The sequence below is a fragment of the Dromaius novaehollandiae genome, chromosome 8 (assembly GCF_036370855.1).
Source record: "Dromaius novaehollandiae isolate bDroNov1 chromosome 8, bDroNov1.hap1, whole genome shotgun sequence".
Classification (NCBI taxonomy): Eukaryota; Metazoa; Chordata; class Aves; order Casuariiformes; family Dromaiidae; genus Dromaius; species Dromaius novaehollandiae.
In genome coordinates this window covers 29,156,930-29,175,545 of record NC_088105.1, presented here as the reverse complement: position 1 = coordinate 29,175,545, position 18,616 = coordinate 29,156,930, and the positions used below count along the sequence as shown (strand labels likewise).

Genomic DNA, 18,616 nt, shown 5'->3' with positions numbered 1-18,616 from the left:
CTGTGGCTAGGTAAAACTTTAAACATGCCAAGAGGTGAATTTTGTTGAAAGTCTTTTTTTTTAATGGAAGGAGTGCAGTTGGTTCCCTCCCCCGCCCCCAGTATGATCGTGTGTGATTGATTTCATAGCTCAGGAATCAAGTACAAAATGAGGCTCAAAAACAGGAAGATGTGGATTCCAGAGAGTTTCTGATCTTCTCTGTAAATCTTTCCAGATGACACCTCTCTTACTCAGGAATATGTTGCTTAGTTTTGCTGCATATAAAACATATTTTTTTGCTCTGTTTAAACACTGGGAGCATAATTGAATAAAATATTTCAAAGCCAGAAAACATCTGTGGAAACACTTTTTTGTTCCTAAAATTACTATCATCATGTTACAGATCTATTTATAGCATGCTCAAATAATGCTAATTCATAATGTTCAATAAAAGAAGACCATGAGTCTCCTCTCTACAGTGCTAGTTTATACCCTGAGCATGTTCTGCTAGCTTTGATAGAACTGGTGGAGGCTATAAAGTTTTGCAGAATTGGACCTATTTCTGATTACATCTGTCTATTTTTCTTTTGAGAGCCTGTAGCTATAGAGACCTCTAAAACCTGAGACTGAGATACGAAGAATGCTGTGATTGCTTTTGTATTGCTGTTGTGCTGGTTTTAACTATATCAGAAATAGAAACTTTTAGACCATGGGCCAAATCTTTGCAGTCCAGAAAAATAAGATCCTGAGGCCACAGTCAGACATGGGAGGCCTCTGTCCTGGGCTCTGTCCTGGCTGTCATCCTGTCCTTCCATCTCTTAAGAAAGTGTGGGTGTGGGGCAGGCAATCTGCTGTTCCCGGTGCCATGGGCAGAAAGCTAGAGGAACATATCATGCCAGAGCAGAGCTTAACCTTGTCAGGTGGCAGCTCCTGCTGTTGTCCCTGCTCAGAGCCCCGTCCCTGCCAGTCAAAACAGGGCAAGACCTCCAGAATCCCACAGAGGATGCTGATAGTGATGAGGTCTCCGTAGTGCCTAAGAAGATAATGTTTGGGAGGGTGAGTAGGCACGGTGAGTGTCAGGGCTGTCTTTCCCCTCTTTCCCTACTTTCCAGTCCATGAGGTAGAGATGAGTTCCCATTCTTCATAAAAACAAGCAAACAACAACAACAAAAACTATATTCTGGTAATGAGATGGGAACTTGGGAATCCTGTAGTTTTTGTTTCCTCCTGCAGGCTAATTCTTCATTCAAGAGCAAGATGAGGCTTTAGAGATCTGTGAGTTTTGTGATGCTGTGATGCACAGGAGGATGTTGTTGATCAAGGCAGCTCAGATCTGACAGTGCTGGGGTTAGGCCCTTCTAGATGTGTTATGTACGAGCGGTCACAAGAAAATATTCTATTTTGCTCTCAGAACAAAATTAATTCACTCTTGGATTAAATAAATCTATCTTTACTGCTGTGCTTTAAGGTCTTCCTTTCAAGCACAAAGAAACATTAGATAAAGCCTCATGAAGGGGTAGGGACAAGTTTTTTCAAGAGAGGCATGCATTTAAAAAATAAAGGCCTTATATTGCTTCAATAGAATGAAGTGAATGGTAATTTGGATAATGATAGAGCTTAGCCCTTAAAATCAGTAGTTGACTGGATCTTTGGAGGGAGCACAGCAGGGGACAGCCTCCACTTCTGCAGACAGGAGATGTATGGCATTCTCAAAAGTTGAAAGGAGGAATATAAATTTTCTGTTCCAATGTAGAGCCTTAAATACTGTGATTGAAGTACTCACTGCTTCATTTTTCCTAAGCTCCTTTTAGGTGAAGAGCTGTATTCCCTAAGATAAAATCTAGGTAGAGGGCAAATTGACATGGACATAGCTACATGTGAAATAACTTTAATATTTTTGTGATGTTAGAATCATATGTTATAAAAATTGTGGGAGTTTAAGGTATTGATAATAGGAGCAGAGAATGTAAAAAGTTAACAGTGGGGAAAAAAACAAATGTGTCCTTGCCTAAAGAGGTTGCAGGAAATACATATTAACTAACAAAGTTCTGCAATCAGTAGCATTACCTTTAAATGACAGTGCATTTTCAAAAAGATCATTTAGTTTTTGAATACCCTTGAGAATATTGTTGATGGTTTTTCTTCTACAAGAGACCACAGTAAGTTATACATTTGTTTTCCTTACTATTTTTATATGGGCAAATCAGCTGGTGGCATAAATAGATGCAGCACTCTGAAGAGTTTCTTAGTCTGTTATAATTAGAGGAAAGCTACTGAGGAAGATGGACAGTGTTTTTCTCTGAGCACATTTTCTTTGCTGCATTTTAAATTCAGTTTGTTCTGTAGAAGCAGATTTGCAAATAACAGACATGAGACACTTTTTCTTTAATATAAAATAGAACAATCTGTAGTTCAGTATAAAGTGATTGCTGTTCAATAAGCAACTTCAAAAACAGAAAGCTGAAGTGCTCAGATGAATTTGGATTGAAAGATCTTCTGAAAAGATTAATGCTCTTTAGAGCTTGCTTGGTTCTGCTTCCAGGAATTTCTGTGGACCTTTGTCTTCTGATCTCTGAATGTTCGTACATGTAAAATACTGTTTTGGGTTCTTTTTTTCTTTTTAAAGCACAACATTGTGTACTTTGTGCAAAAGCCATATGCTATAGACATAGGATAGACTACATTCTTTATATCCTATAGATATAAAATAGTCTAGTGTTTACCTTATTCAAGATTTGCCTGATGTTAGGAAAGTATGGGAAAAGTTGTTTCTAAAAATGTTAGGTCTGGACAACACTTAAATTTTTTTTTGTAACTATATTTAGTTGAGTGAAAGTCATGAGTCATGGATTTGAGTGTGTTTGTGTCTGTGTATGAGAGAGAGAGGCGAAAAAAATTCCAAGAACATGCAAGCTCTGAAAATGCTGTGTGTCCGCGCTAAATTGTTACCATGACACTGAACAATAGTGAGGTGGTGAGCTGAATTTCTAATAGTGTTAATGGTGTCCAGCAATCTTTGTCTCCTACTGGCAAAAAGTGCAGAAGTGCTTCACAGCTCTTTTGTTCGTTTGTTTGTTTGTTTTTAAATGCAGTACAGTCATCCTGCTTCTAGAGTGAGGTTTAGATGAGCTGTGCTGAGAAATAAGCTGGATAGGGCAATATATATTTCCCATTGGGCTTTTTCACTAGTGCATATACAGCTTGCTTGTTTTAAGCTGTAAGGATTTTCTGAAAAGTAAAAGTAGAGTTCAAGCTATATTAAATCTCCTGTGTTCTCCTCAGCCTCCAGACTTCAAATGGAGGTGCAGCAGGAGTTCACATCTGAAATGAAACCTATCAGTTTGATTTAGGGGCCTTTTCTTCCCTTGCCTGAAAAGTCAGGCTAGCGAGAAGGTTTGAATTAGGATTACGTGGAACATTTTGATGACCTGGTAAGATTTCCTGTTCAAACAATAGCCTGTCTTCACATCATCTTATCCTCTGCCTCTGTCGTGCCATTGGGCTACAGGGTAGTTTATATTGCTTATATCTAAGAGTAAATTATGTGAGATAAGGAAAACTTGATATGGAAGGCTGGGAAGACGAGATGTCTGGACAGTGGTAGAGCAGATCTGTGACTCCTCCACTGCTGATTCAGGTTATACCTGAAGGGTGAGACATGCCATCTTGTGTCACCCCAGTCTGATGAAACTTTGTAGTGGCAGCAAACATGAAAATAGTTCCTTCCTTTTTTGACTCAGTTTCACTAGATGAACTCATGTTTGACTTAAACAGTTAGTGAGAAGATTATAGTTTTCAAACTTTCTACAAGTATACACTTTTTAAATAAGTATGGGATTGAACAAATAAACTTAACATGTTACTCATTTGTGATGTTTTGGCTTTGAAGTTCTTATCATAGTTGAAATCAGAGGCTCTTTAGCTACACGATGTCCACTCACCTAACAAACCAGTCAAGCAATACTCATGGCACAGCGTAGTCCAGCATAACTAGCTATCTGAGAAGTACAGAGAAACTCTTAACTGAATGCTGGCATTGTGTAACTGTATTAATCATTCCAAATTAAGGTTTAACCAGTCTTCTGCAGAAAGGATTGATTTTATTATGACAGAATTTAGTTTTTAAGACCTAGAATTGGAAGTGGTTGCTGCCCAAACTGTATTTTCCCCAAGGTTATATCTCCATAGCAATGCATTAGCAGGGTTGGAACTAGATGGCAAATGTAGAAGGTCTTTGTCTGCAGTACTAGAAGTAATGACTTTGTGTGGCCTTTTTCAGTGACTCAGACTTGAAAGACAGTCTCATGCTGTCCTTGACATCCCTACCAGGCAACAATGACTGTATTTACTTTGGAGGAAAAGTTGCAGGCATGACTGAAATTTGAGTGAGCCATGTTTGACCTAAAGCTGATTTCAAGGAAAATGCTTCATGAAGCTCATAGAAAAGTTGTGCTTATGATGTTTGACTTCATTTGTCTTATAGTTGCTGCATTTCTCCTGGTAAATGAGTAACAAATTTAGACCTGAGCTATAGTCTTAGCTCCATCAACTTGCTGTGTAACTTCAAGCACACACCTTAACTTTAATTTGCATTTCCATGGCTGTGAAATGGGAACAACAATCTCCTGCACCTACTGGGATACCTGCTCTCTTCATGTAGTTTCTCAGAGATGAAATTCCCTCCACCGAAGGCTGGATCTTCAGCTGCCGTTTGCTGTTACCTCAGTTACAGTCACACCTCTGGTTCTTTTCCTCAGAAGCAGGGAGTGAAATCCCATATCCATCCTTAAAGAGAAATCCCATATCCATCCTTAAAGAGAAGTGCGTATCTGTCTGAAAGGCATGGCTGCATGTTTTTTATCCTAAAATTAAGTTATGAGGGGAAAAAAAATCCAACTTTGTCTGCATTTGCGGAGTACAAATACAGTGTTATGCCTGGCCCCTTTATTAGCACCAGCTGAGCATTGTCTGAAACTACAACGGCAGCTCCTGCTGCAAGGATCCCTGCATGCTGTGAGCCTCTCATGGGTGCTTACAGACAGGCTGTAGCACCTTTAATATTCCAGCAAATCTATTCATATTTTGCTAAATAATTTACTGTATTTTACTAAACTAAGAAAACTTAGAGGGGCTATAGCTGCCCGTGGGACAGTTTGAGATGAGCTTTGTCGTGCCCTTAAACAGGTGCCATAAGAATATCTCACCTGGCAGGTGAATGGGTTGTGGAGAGTCACGAAGGGATGGAGCAGAGGGAGGGAAGAAAGGCTACTGAGGCAGAAGTCATGAATAGGATGGTAAGGAGTTGGACTATACTATAAAAGTATTTAGGGTGTAAATTGGGTGGGGGGGGCATATGGAACTGGGGAAAGGTAAGCCATGGGAATGCTCATGAGGTTTTGTTTATGATAAATGCCTTGAAGTCCATTTACAAAAAGTCTAAAAGTTGAAGGTCACCATATTACTTTGCTCCATATGGTGTTTAGAATCAAAGCCTGTTGGACATGCTTAAACAAGGTAACATTACGTTGCTGTCTTTCCTTAAGGCATATCGTTTGCTGGAAATCCCTCAATGCTTTGGACATATCTGAAAAACCTGTGTCTGACCTTTTCAAGACAGTTTCTCTCCAGGTCCCATTCCCCTCTTTCTCTGCAGAACTGGTAAGGAAGGGGAGGGTGTAGTATTTTTCTTTTCTGTGAGATGGAAACTTGCCTCATGCCCACCACACAGAACGAAGGAATGGTTTTCATCCCAGAAGAGCTAGAAGCTTGATTGCTGGAGAAATAAATAGGCAATTACTGTTTAATTTTTTCTTAATGAATAAGCTCACAAGCTTCTACCCCTGATTGCAGCTTGTCTGTTTCATTATATTAGACAACTCATAGCTGCAAACTTCCATAAGGAGTTTTCATTAGTCTCCCCACAAACATTACAATTTTCAGCCCCAGGGTCTCGGGTTGCAGTTGTAGCTGAGCGCAGAGGTGCCTTTCCACCGGGGAGAGGGGCAGAGGAGTTTGCAGGACCTGTCTAAAACTATGGCACTCTGGAGGGGAGCTGCAAACTGGCACCTTCTTTGGAAGTGCACAGGAAGGCAGCCGAGGCGCGTGAACTAGAGAGAGCCTCCCCCGTCCCTCTGTGTTCTGCTGTTGGGGAGGCTTTGCCTTTGCATAGAAATGGGGAGAGCCAATTCCCTTAACTTCAGTCTGCCTGTTGCCTCAAAGGGCTGCACCTGGACCGGAGAGGCTTACCAGGCAGGAAGCAATATCCATTACTACAGGTGTGACACAGCGCGAGCCCTTCCTGGATTCCACATATTAAGGAACTTGATGGATGAGCAGTTTCATAACATTAATTGGAATGTATTAGCTGCACTTAAACAGGTACCCTAACCACTGTGGGCAGGATGAAAACGTCCAATTCAAGGAATTTATTAAGGGAGAGGGGGAGCTTTGGTGTGTGTTAGAGCAGGAGGAATGAAGCAACGTAGCACACATGGAATACAGAGAAGGTGCCAAGCAGAGAAAATGCAAAGTCTTCCAAGCTACAGTGTAATGAGCAGAAGTACTGGAAAAAGACTGCAGGAGAAGCAACAAATACAAAGTGAAATCTCAGTATTATATAGAGCCCAGTATTTAAGAGAAGAATTTGAATTTAATGAAAACATGTAGAGAAATACAGCCAAACTGCAAGTGAAAGATTTCTTCAACAGCTAAATTTATTAATCTGCAGTTAATTCCACTGCAGTGTAGGACAGTCCTGAGAAAGTTCAGATAGCCTTTATCAGACTTGCAGAAATAAAAGTCATTTTCCATTCCCCTGAGTTTATGCCAGCCCTTCCTATGCAATGGCATGCACAGCAAAACGCAAGCACCTCTGGTGCGATATTTGTGTTGGTTGCTGATAATGATTAGCTCACTTAAACAGTTGCAGCCTTCAGACAAAGAGAAACCTCCTGTACTGTGAAGATGGCTGAACATAAAACAGTATTTCACACTAGCAAACAGCCTAAAGATTTTTTTAGAGCTCAAATAGTATATAGACAGTTTGGACTTTTCTGAGCAGCAGACAGTTAATGTCTGCTGAGACTATTTAGAGAGTTGCACAGGGATTAATCACAAACAAGCAGCTTGATTTCCAAATATCACAAAACATCTGCAGGCTATAGATTGCCATTTGTATATGTAGTATTGCGCGAGAGCGTCCCAGAGCTTAAAAAAATACACGCTGGAGCCATGAATCAAACCAGGTCATGTGACGGGGGGGAGGTCCTGGGCTGGCTCCTGGCCAGTGGCAGGAACTGATGGGTGGAACAAACGGGGCATGAAAAGACTAATATGACTAACGGATCCTGGATGCGTGGTACCCTTATTTGGATCTACAGGAATGTAGGCTTTAGCAGTTCTGCAGCCCTGCGAGCCTTTTGCCTGACACTGGGACTGCTGCTCACGAGGCAGAATCCTGCTGCTTTGTGGTAGGAAGGATAGGAAAAGAACATGGCCTGCGTTTTGAAGGTAAATCTCTATCTGTTGCTTGAATGCATTGTTAGGGAGAGCCCCTCGCTGCTCGGAGGCATGGATTCAGTGCGGTCCTATTGCATCTCCACTGTCTTTTTGAATAGTGGTTTTGTTTGGCAAATGAATATGGAGAGATTCTGCAATGTACAGCTGGGCTCTGCTTCCCTCTGCCATTCTTCTCCTCTCTCCCTGCTTTGTCAGCCCGGCGAGCTATCAGCTAGCGGGAAGGGAACTGTGTACCGAAAAACAGGAGGAGGGTGAGGGGCTCTGGCTTGTCTCAGCTGACTTTGTTTGAGCTGAATTCAGGGGCTGTAGCATGCAGGCAACAGATTCCCAGTACAAAGGACAAAAGGGGAGAAGCTGTTTACTTTTCTGACTGTGCAGCATTTATTGCTTTTAAAGCAAAGGTTGCAGATGTACACAGCTGTCCCAGTTGCTCCTTAAGCACATGCTCCACTGTTGAGTTTACCCAAGATCCATATGCTCCATGCAATTATATTTAGTATTTAATTGCGCTTGCTAATTAAGGGACCTATTTGATAGAGGGTTTTTCCCCTTCATGCCAGGAGACACAAGCACAAACTTACCGTATGATCATATCCTTTCTCCAGCCTTTCTGCACTTAGAGAAAAGTATTTGCAAACAGCATGTCGTGGAGAGGGAGCGTCGCTAGCACCGAGTATTGAATGAAAGGGGAGGAGGCGGAAGTGCAGTCAGTCGAGAGCAGTGTCTGTGTTTCCTTACAGTATTGTCACTTGTGGGGAGTCACTCCAGTGTCCCTGCCCTGGAAATGATTCCGACTCTTTCGCTGTCTGCGTTGCTCCTTTCTGTGTGTATTTTGAATACGTTCCCACGCCGTTCCTTTTTTCTATGACTGCTGTGTTATTTTCAAGCCGATTGATCTCCTAACAAAGGGCTGATTTTTCCAAACTTTGGGACGGCCTCATGTAGCAGTTGCCTTCAGCATATCAGCAGAACAGAAAAACTGCAAAGCTTCAAAACAGTTCCCAAATAATAAACATCCTTGTGTTTTCTTGAACTCCATTCTTATCGCTTTACTTTGCATTTAACTTTGAAAAGAAAATGCTTATTACGCTGCATTGTTTTCCCCTTTCATTCATTCCCTACTAGTGGGTCTGTGGTATATGGGTGTCTTTGAGTTTACTTTCATGTACATGTAGCTTCTTGCTGCTTTTATTAAAAAATATGGCAAAGCGTGCTTCAAGTGCAGAAACCTCCCTAAACCATGGGGTTCTGCTTGGAAATAGGTAATAACAAACTCCCTTAAGCAGAGAGCTCTGGTGCAAGTGAGAGATAAATTTCAACTTGGGATGAGGAGGTGGGAGCCCTGCGAATGGAGCCTGACTTCACAGACGAGCATATGTGCTCCTTCTTAAACACCCCCAGCATGACCTGGCTTGGATCTGCAAACAACCCAGACTTTTTGGGGCTGTGTGGAAAGATCATGTGCAAAAACCTTCCCCCGGCAGTTAAATAAGTGAATCTTTTCACAAGAAAACTCCAGTGGTGGTGGTTTTTTTTTTTTTTTTTTTTTTTTTTTTTTTTTTTTTTTTTTTTTTTTTTTTTAATCTTATCTCTGCCCAGCCTTGTGACACAATCTCCCCAGCCTGCCTACGCATGTGACTTCTGCAGGGCCTTCCTTTTAGACTTTTAATTAAAAACACAGTAAATGCTTTTTCTTTGCCCAGTCTTGGAGCTCCATTCTATTGCAGTTCTGATGTTTAAATCAATGGATAAGTTGGTATTCCTTCACAGGCAATCCTCTGCCAACCTAATTCTTAATCTCGTTAATATAGGCAGGTGCAGGGATAAGAAGTGAAAGAGATATGTGAAGATTAGCTTTGCTGTAAGGCAGGCTGGGCTTTCCTAGACAGACGTTCCGTAGGGATAATCTAAATGTCTTGACTGTGTATGTTTTTGATGTCATGTCTGTATGTTTTTTCACAGAGGTAGGAGTTTTCTGTAATTTCTAGTTGCCCAAAAGGTACTACAGGTATTCCTCAAACTTTCCACACAGCAAGGAAATTGAGAATGATGCATAAATTTTTCTGTGAAACCTAGCTAATTGTCTTTCCTGAAACCACAGCCCTGTTAGCTACGCCCTCATTCTTTCTCCCAATTTGCCCTGGCTCTCTAGTTTTGTGCGGTTGGTAGCCAGTATGTGGAAACATGTAAGTGGACCAAAAGTCTGTGCTGTGAGTGTAGATTTTAAAATAAGTTGTGGGCACAGTGGATGGGAAGCCAGAACTACTGACTTCCCCTGCCCGTTCTGCCTTGAGCACCTCCGTGGCTCTGACCTGGGGCTCACTCTGCCTCATGGCTCACTCTGCCTCTAGAGTTTCCTAGAGATTTTTTTCATTCATTCACCTCTGACTCAAAAATATATTGAGACTTGTTGAATGTTGGAGTTCTGTATGTGCGAATGTTTAATATATATGGAATTGGATGGAGCTATCTGTAAAGTACAAAGAGCAGAGGTGGCTATTAATGGTTAACTTGCATTACTTACACTGGTTAAAAGCTTTTTTTAAAAAAGCATATTTTTAAAAAAAGTATAACCTTTAGATACCAAGACACCCCCTTTTACTATGACTACTGTGAGAAATAGTCTCTCTGTGTAGTACTCACAAAAATGCCTGGGGAGATGGCTCTTCCTGGTGTGTGTGCTTCATGGTGTTCACTATGCGTTCCTCCAAGTTAGTGTTGGGAGGGCTGTTGCTGATCATAGCTCCAAAAACTTTATCTTCAAATTAATAGTGCGGAATCCTCATTAACACTAGTGAAGCTCTCTTCTTCTGGGGATTTGGCTCTTCTTTTGGAGAAAATGCAGGGAAAGAGGTGAGTTCTAAGAGGCGGGATTTTTTTTTTTTTTTTTAATCAGGTCTCTAAAAATCATAGCAGAATAGCTGAATGAAGTGTAGGCATTTCTTGAAAGCAAATAGTTGATCTTATGACTGCTACTATGGTAGCAACATGCCATCTCACTGATTACTAGCTTAAGAGAATGATGACTATTTGTGTAATAACTGTTGTCCCTAAAGGTGTTGAACTCTGTAACTTCCACTGTATCAGCCACTGATGCTTTAAAATGCTGATAGATGTTATTCAATAAATTACTTCAATGAAACCTTCATTGTTGCTTAGCTGAAAAATGGTAATTCAGTGTACCTGTCGTCTTACAATAAATAGAATATGAATATTAATGATACTCTATAAAATATTTATATCTCCCGTGGTTGGGCCATGATATTTTAAAGCAAATGCAATAGGTAATGTTAGTTAACAAATGTTCCACTTTGCAGTGGATTATGCCTTCTCTTCACACACTCACTTTTAAACAGAGGTTTGGAAGAAGAAGATGAAGGTGGATTATGTCTTCATCGTGCAGTTTTAACTGTGTGGTTTTAATGTGGTAGAATTTAACATAAAAATGTCCAAGTGTGATGGGCCAGTGAAGGCGAAGTGTCAAATCTAGAAAGAGGTTTCTTTTTCCTTGTGTGCTGTACATTTACAGTGTAGTGAAGAAAAGTGATTTCATATGTGCCTATAGGCTGGACATGACCAGCAGAAATCACAAGTGAGTTGAAACATCCAGTGAAATCGTGTGTCGTGCACAGGATTTGTATGTTGCGACACAACGTTCTTGTTACCACAGAACCTGGCTTCTCTCAAAGTAAGCAGGCAGCCAGCTGACATCCATAGCTTCTTTACTGTAAGCTTTATCTAATTGAGAGGTCCAAAGATCATGTTTTGCAAACTGTAACTTGCAGGTTCAACCAAACAAAACACTAAAGCAAGTGCTTGTCAAAGTTTTTTGCTGGCTGCTGTCAAAGTTGGCCATACCTGTGTGTTCACCTATAACTGTTTTGCATGTTCACTCGCTGTGATTCTTTCAGTTGGTTTAAGGACAAATGCAACCTGTGGGTTTAATTAACTCATGTGGTAAGCTGCTTTGGCAGGAATTTTCTCTGAGTGTTCACTCTGAGTGTTCAGTGGCCTGCATCTGATTGGGATCTCCAAACGTTACAGTAATACGGATAACATTACTATCTGCAGGCATACGCTTCATCTGTACTTTGAAGATTAAAATAGCAAAGCTGATCTCATTCTATTGAATTTTGTATCCTGGCAAGTAGTTGTTTAGAGGAGAAGGGCAAAATGTCTAAAAGAATCTAGCCCTGGTGTTTGGATATTTGTCATTTGGCATATTTAGGTACTAATCTGAATCTTTTACCTTTTGTGCATGGAGAAGCCTGGATTTTTCCTCCAAAATTTCTACATGATCAGAAGTGCATTGCTTGTTTCACCTCTGCTCTGTTACGCAGAGTAAGCCATGTGTCTCACTGTAAATCCATTGGCCCCTAGGAATTTGCAGAATGCAGGGCCTTTCAGGGAGATGACCTGTATATCCTGCTTGAATGAGGTCCAAGCTAATTCACATACCGCTTCTGCCCTGTTAAATTGACTGCAGCAATGTTTATGCATGGGATCCATCCCTTTTCCTATGCTGAGAATTGTACTTGGATCCTCTTTGATTCTCACGCTGTGCTCTTCCTCTGACGTGGCAGGGAATGGAGAGATCCTAGGGAGAGGAACAAAGGTGACCTCCCCTCCTCGTGGGAGGTTGCCCATCTGATGGGTCACTTCCCAGCAACTTCTAAATTTGCTGCAAGTTCACTGTAATGTGAATTTTCTATTCTGCCGGTCTTACGCTGATGATCAACAGTTCTGTGAGCTGCTGTATTTCTGTTGCGACTGAACCATTCCTATGAGTATAATGGTTAAATCTTTAGGGATGAAAAGCGTTATGTAAATATAGGAGATCAGGCTTCTGAGCTTCCAGTTCCTGCTGTTTTTCACACTTCATGGCTTCAGCAAGTTTTCTTTCTGTTTCTATTTTTAGCTATGAAATGCTTAAGGGGGAAAATGTTATGTGAGGGGAATACGGGAAGAGTTGTACCCATTTTGAGGAGTCCTGAAAAATCTGTTTCATTGCAAATGCAGTTAATGGCAAAATGCACACAGTTTGCTGCGTGGCTGCTGTTTTGAAAATCTCTTCAAGTAGTGGTGGCCATTGTAACATTAGTACTCTGTTTTTGAATGGTTCATGCATTCTGTGTTTTGATAATCTTTTGTGCTACTCCAGTATATGCGTCATGCTGATAAGGCCTCTTATTGTGGTTGCTTCCTAGCTTTTGTAGGCACTGTTCAGGTTGTAATCATTATCACTGGAAAACAGGGTGACGATTGTCAAGTAAGCTGTGTGGCCGGAGCTAGCAAGCAAGATAGGTGTTCAGTGCCCAAAACTATGGATGGCCAAATGAGGTTTAGTTAGGTGGTAGTATGTATGCTCCAATGTGCGCGTAGCAGGAAGGAGTATCCTGCACCCCCGTCTCCAACTGAGGTCCCCACAAATCCGACATTTACAGTGATGGCTGTGTTAGTCAGGAAGGACAGAGTCAACGGGCATCTCAGTATCTTTAGTAATGGGAAATTTTAGTGATGTTTGTTCTCAGAACTGCTCGTGCAAGCAGCGAGTCCTGCCACAGCTTTGGGCAGGGCCACTGTACAGTCAAAGGTGTGTTTGAAATCAAAAAGAAAATCAAATGAGAAAATCTTACTGGAACAATGACAGCTCATGTCTTGCTTTTTACTGTACAATGTGTTCTCATCAGACTTGACCCTAAGGTCTCAGAAATCTTGAAAAATCTTTCTATATAGACTCTCAAGTCTTTAGAGGTATATGCGCACCTTCTTCTGGAAAATATGTTGAAATGACAGGAAACCTTAATGATCACAATTATGGTGTAAATAAGTAGGGCTGCCCCGTACAGAGTATACAAAAATAAGCTGGAAAGTAGCAGGTGGATGCAACAAATGGTGCTGAGCAGAATCAGGATTTCTGAGGCAGCAACCAGGTCTCTTGTTAGATCACACCATCCTTATTTGATATGGTTGCTTCCCCCTCCCCCCCCCCCCCCAATTATGGTGTTTTTGTAGACAGAGATATTCTAACTGATACTAGTGAAACACCATAATTATTTTTTCCTGGTGCTCCTTCTACATTTGATGTCTCTATTTTAAATAAATTTCATAAAATTATTCTGTGACTAACTAAAAAATTCACTTTGTATCTCTAAATTGTTTACCTCTAAATTTCTCCGGAGTGAATGAAGTTGAATCAATGAGTCTGGCAATGTGTAGGGTTAGAGTTGGCTGTATCATGGTCCAATGTTACTTAATTACCATGTAAGGTTTTATGCAGTGTAGTACATGAAGTTTTGTAATTTGTTTTATATTGAATTCTTGAAAATTTGAGGAAAATGAAATTCTAAGAAATATTTTTAAAAAGCACTTTTCATTCTTGTTTGCAATGATCTTTAACTAATTATCCTTTAAAGATAATAGGGGAGATGTGGAAGGGGAAGTGTTCCTCAAAGATGTATAACCATGTATCCCAAATGGATTTACTTTGGTTGAATGAATGCGGTTTTGATGCCTATGTAGCTAAACGAAGGCAACCTCCACTGTAAGCACACTTAAACTGATTTAAAACTGGAGTTTCACTGCTGTAGTTTGGTGGAGGTGTATGAATGCTCTCACAACCAGGAAGAAAACAGAACCTGTCTCATTCCTTGGAAGTTTTGCATTTAAGCAGTTAAGTGATAAAACAGTAATGGGGAATAGGTTTCTGTTTTGTGGTTCATCTTTAAGCAATTAAGCATGTGTCATCCAGATGTCTTGGGGTTTTTTGTCCCCCAGGATGCCCAGTGTTGTGCACATAATCATAGGTATGGAATCACATGTGAAAGGCAGTGTAGCCTTTTCAAAATACAGTCACATTAGAGACTTGGGCATGAGCTTCAGTGATTTGTGTCCCGTTTCATTTTTAATACTTATTTTGACATGTTATGGATGCTAGATGAATGGGCATGTCATGGTATGGCATAAAACATCATAGGAAGCGTCAGTTCTTATACTTTGACATAACATATTATAACACTTGAAATACAAGACAGATGTGCTCTTCCTTATTTTTAGTGAGATGGCAGCAAATACAACCAAAAGAAAAGCAGACCTTGCAGGATTGATTAAGGGGATGTGAAATGCAGTTCAGCATTTTATTTATTTATTTATTCTTAGTTTTTGTCACAACATCTGCTCAGTTCATTCGAAAAGGCAGAGCTTTCAGCATCTATTCTGTTCTTCTGCCATGTTTCATTCCAGCAATCTCTGTGCACCTTCCAGAAATGTAATACTGGACATGGTTGTCCAGGGCTTGTTCTTTCATCTTTGCCCAAGGAGGCAATGTCTGTGCAGCAGGTTGAATTATTTTGGAAGGATTTTTTGTGGCTTTTTAAAAATAAATGTTTCTGTGTATCTGTTTAAAAAGGAAAGGTCAAAATGCTCACACATGGAATAGAAAGTGAAGTTCTTTATCTTCCTGGTTCCTGGAGGAATATCATTTTGGACCAATCTCCTATCCAGCGAAGCTTTTCCCATGCTATGAAGATCTGCTTTGTGCATGACAAGTGAAGATATTGATCATAAATTTATTTTGTATTTTTAATTTCAATTTCAGATCTTATGGACCTGGGTCGTGCAGCCACTTGTAGGTAAATGGCTGTCGTCTTGAACAGGATCAGAAGTCCTGTGGGGGGCCAACAGGGAGAGTGAGAATGTTTTGCCTAATGTTATCCTTAGTCCTTAGTTGCTGAAGATAGGTGCTGCTGTGTGAAAAGTGAGCAGTACCCAGGAAGAAGTCCAGACTGAATCAAACTGATCCTTTATTTTGTAATTGTGACCCTTTCCTAGTACTTCTGCCCTTCGGCTGCTCTCCATCCATGGTCTGATTTTGTAGCACTGGAGGAAGAACTTTGGATTTGAAGCATTGGGCTTACATACTTGAAATTGGAGAAAATACCATGCTGGATTTTCTTTTTTGTCCTTCCCGTTGAGAAGAAAGAAGATGAGGCAGGAGGTGAAATGGGAGGGTTTGGGAGCAGAAATCCTTAATCCATCTAGTAGGAATGGATTGTGTTGTCTACTGGCAACCCTATTAAGCAGATCTCATATATTTGGGTAGTACATAGGATCGTTTAAAATTGACTTGGGAGTACCATATTCACTAGTAGTTAAATGAAGCAGTAGTTTCTTATGAAAGATGCATTTTGAAGCAATTTGTATTAGCAGTCAGCAGTGGAATGCTGGCAGAAGCAGGTAAGATCCAGGTGTGGACCAGCTGGAAAAGAAAGCTGTAAGAAGTAATCAGAAAAACATGTTTATTTCCTGTGAATAGCAACTTGTAAAGAAGAAATATAGAATGAAGTATTTATAGATCCTATTTATTTTAATGATGCATTCCTTGAATGTTGGTTTGGTATAGGATTAGGAATATTAAGGGGGGAAAAAAAACCCCAACCCTTCTGCCCCCCCAAAACCATATATCACTAGTAGCAAAAGTTTGCCAGGTTTTTAGCAAAAAGGAATGTCCTCCTGAGCATTTAAAAATATGAGACTTCATTTCATGAGATTTGGTGTTTTAACCCTTAATAAGAAAGGCTGGAAGCCAAATGCCATGTTATTTTTCTTGCTAGTTTCCCAGCCTTTTATTTATCACCAATTTTGTCCTAAATCCGTTGTTTACTCATATTTGAACATAATTGCATTATCAACATGTTGGGCTGATACTGCATTTAAGAAATGACAGAGTGTATTTATTAGCTCTTTAATATACGGATTAGTATTATTACAACCCCGGTTAGACCACTGGAGTACCACCTGGAGTACTTTAAATAATATTGTATTACTTTACATCATACTGTGAAATTAGGTGCCTGGGGTTTCTGTATATACTCCTGATTCTTGAGATCTGGCCTCTTTTCATAAGTGGACATCACCTTATTTTCTGGATGTGTCTGGTTTTGACATTTTACTATGTCAACATTCTGCAGTGGGACGCAGTTATATTAGTATAAAGTTTTTATACTAGTATTGTTTATTTTAATTTGACAAATGAATGAAGGTTTTATATCCCAGTTCATGTGTGTCTACGCCAGGCCTTATGTGACTATAAAAATTTATTATAGTTTTACTGCACTTTTCTAGCTTAGCCCTTGCCTATCAGCCGCGTGAGTAAGTTGCTTTACAAGTTGCTAAGCATCAGCTGATCTACGGTAATCGTCCTGTGCTTGCATTGGTCTGTGGCAAATGCCAAATAACTCAGGTAATAAGAAGCAGTAATAGAAAGCTCCTTTCTGTTAACAGCTAATTATGTGGAGACAAGAAAACCCTTTGCCTTTTGAAAGATGGAACGGAGGGTGAGACTGACTCATTCTCCTGCGGGATCATCAGAATCTGTGGAATGTGTAAGGGAAAAGAAAGCTGGTTGAAGATGTATCTCATGTATTGGATTATGGAATTTTAACCAAAAGAAAAGCTTTTTGCAATTTTTTTCCCATATCATTATTGAGAAAATTTCAGACCGTGTCTCTGCATGTCTCTGTATCCCTCTTTTTCTTTTTTTTTTTCCTTCAGCAGGGCAGAAAAATGTATTTACAGAAGAAATAGTTTTACCCTGCTAAGTATATTTCTTCTTGAGCAAGGGATTGGGAAGAGAAAAGAGCCATTGAGTATTCCAAACAAGATAAAAGAAATCGCATTTTTAGGAAGCATTTTTGAACTATATCTTTCCCTCAATCAGCTCTGGCTGAGAGAGCGCACACACTGCTTCGTACCCGTTACTGAGACCAAGCAGTCTGTCCGTGAAGTTCACAGCTCTTACTATGAACTATGATTCAGGCTGTTTTTTCCTCCCTTTCACTACCACTTGCCTGCTCATACATTTCTTTAGACCAGTTAAGGTACCTCAGTGGTTTTACCAGCTCATTTCAGAGGAAACCGGAGAACCAAGCTCCTTGAAATGGCACCGCAGTCTCCCCTATCTAACCACACTTCCTTTTTCAGAATACTAAATATAGAGACTTGGTCTCCTTGCCTGTAACTATTGCCTTAACCACGAGACCGCACCCAGATCCAGAGCCAGAGGCACGCGCTGGCCGGGCGGCTGCTGGCCGGGGAGCAGCCCCGCTCGCCCTTCCTCGGAGCGGTCTGCCTTCGGAGTCTTTCACCTTTGACAAGCCACGCGCGGCTGCTCGCTTTGCTCTGGTGTGCCAGCACAGCTGTACGTGGGGCTGTGGTAATCTGGCCAGAAAATGCAAGTGGATTAGAACACCCCTTTTGCTTTCCCGTGTTACTTTATTTTAAAGACTGATTCATTCCCTGAGTACTGCAGGGATTGCACTGAGCCCAGCTGAGAAAGTGGTGCAAGAGCAGGAAAGAGTAACCTGCGTGCAGGGCAGGAAATCTTTTAAGTTGGCACTACTACCAAAAAAGAGATCGTGGCAGCTAGCTGTAAAACAGCAGCATAAGAAACGTGCTTCCTCTGCAGACCACAGTGGGAGTAGTAGCCTGTTCTGCCGTTAGTTGTCCTGAAGTAAGAGATCAGTTGCCAGCGTACAGGCAATGACTGGATGCAGCTGCATTTTAAATGAGGAGAAGCTGTATGGTGAGTTCTGTAGCAGAAATGCAGGTATATCCTGTGTATGCCCCACTGCGCTGTGTTAGGGAGGAGGCACGTCCCCTTGGCCGGTGTGACAAATCGGTGCCTCCTGTGCGTTGGTTTTGGTGTGCCATGAATGGAAAAAGTGAGTCCTCCCCTACTTCATCTAGTCCTGACAGAGGTCATCACTTGTCCTGGGCTTGTAAACGCCTCTGTACCTTTCTGGCTATGCTCAGCCAATTGGCTGCATGCCGTCCAGCTTCGCTACCCTTGAACAATATCCATGGGCCATCTCTTGCCTGTATGTGCCACCACTTCCTCACCTTGCAATTTGCACAAACTCTGGGAACTGTAAAATATCTGCGTAGCTTAATTTCTACATTTGACTGTAGATAAAGGGGTAGCTGAATTATTAGGAAGCATTACTGCATTGCAGTAACACTAATGGTGTGGTTTTAGATAGTAATTGTACTCGATCAATCTAGAAGACAGACTCTGCGATCATGTTAGTGATCACAGACAGAATCAGTCACTAGCAGTGGC

General features: G+C 40.9%; 1 protein-coding gene and 1 long non-coding RNA gene across 3 annotated transcripts in view; one reads left to right on the top strand and one right to left on the bottom strand.

Moving 5' to 3' along the window:
- Positions 1-4,541: 4,541 nt before the first annotated feature.
- Positions 4,542-8,187, bottom strand: LOC135329049 (uncharacterized). Its single transcript, XR_010390246.1, has 2 exons — positions 8,079-8,187; positions 4,542-4,764 (listed from the first exon to the last, which is right to left on the bottom strand). It is a non-coding gene; the product is annotated as an uncharacterized LOC135329049 (long non-coding RNA).
- Positions 7,243-18,616, top strand: part of ST6GALNAC3 (ST6 N-acetylgalactosaminide alpha-2,6-sialyltransferase 3) — a 222,246-nt gene continuing 210,872 nt past the window's right edge. For both annotated transcript variants that reach the window (XM_064516069.1, XM_064516070.1), the window contains exon 1: positions 7,243-7,488. In XM_064516069.1, the coding sequence (XP_064372139.1) occupies positions 7,471-7,488 (18 nt within the window). In that variant the 5' untranslated portion in view covers positions 7,243-7,470. The remainder of the gene's footprint in view (positions 7,489-18,616) is intronic.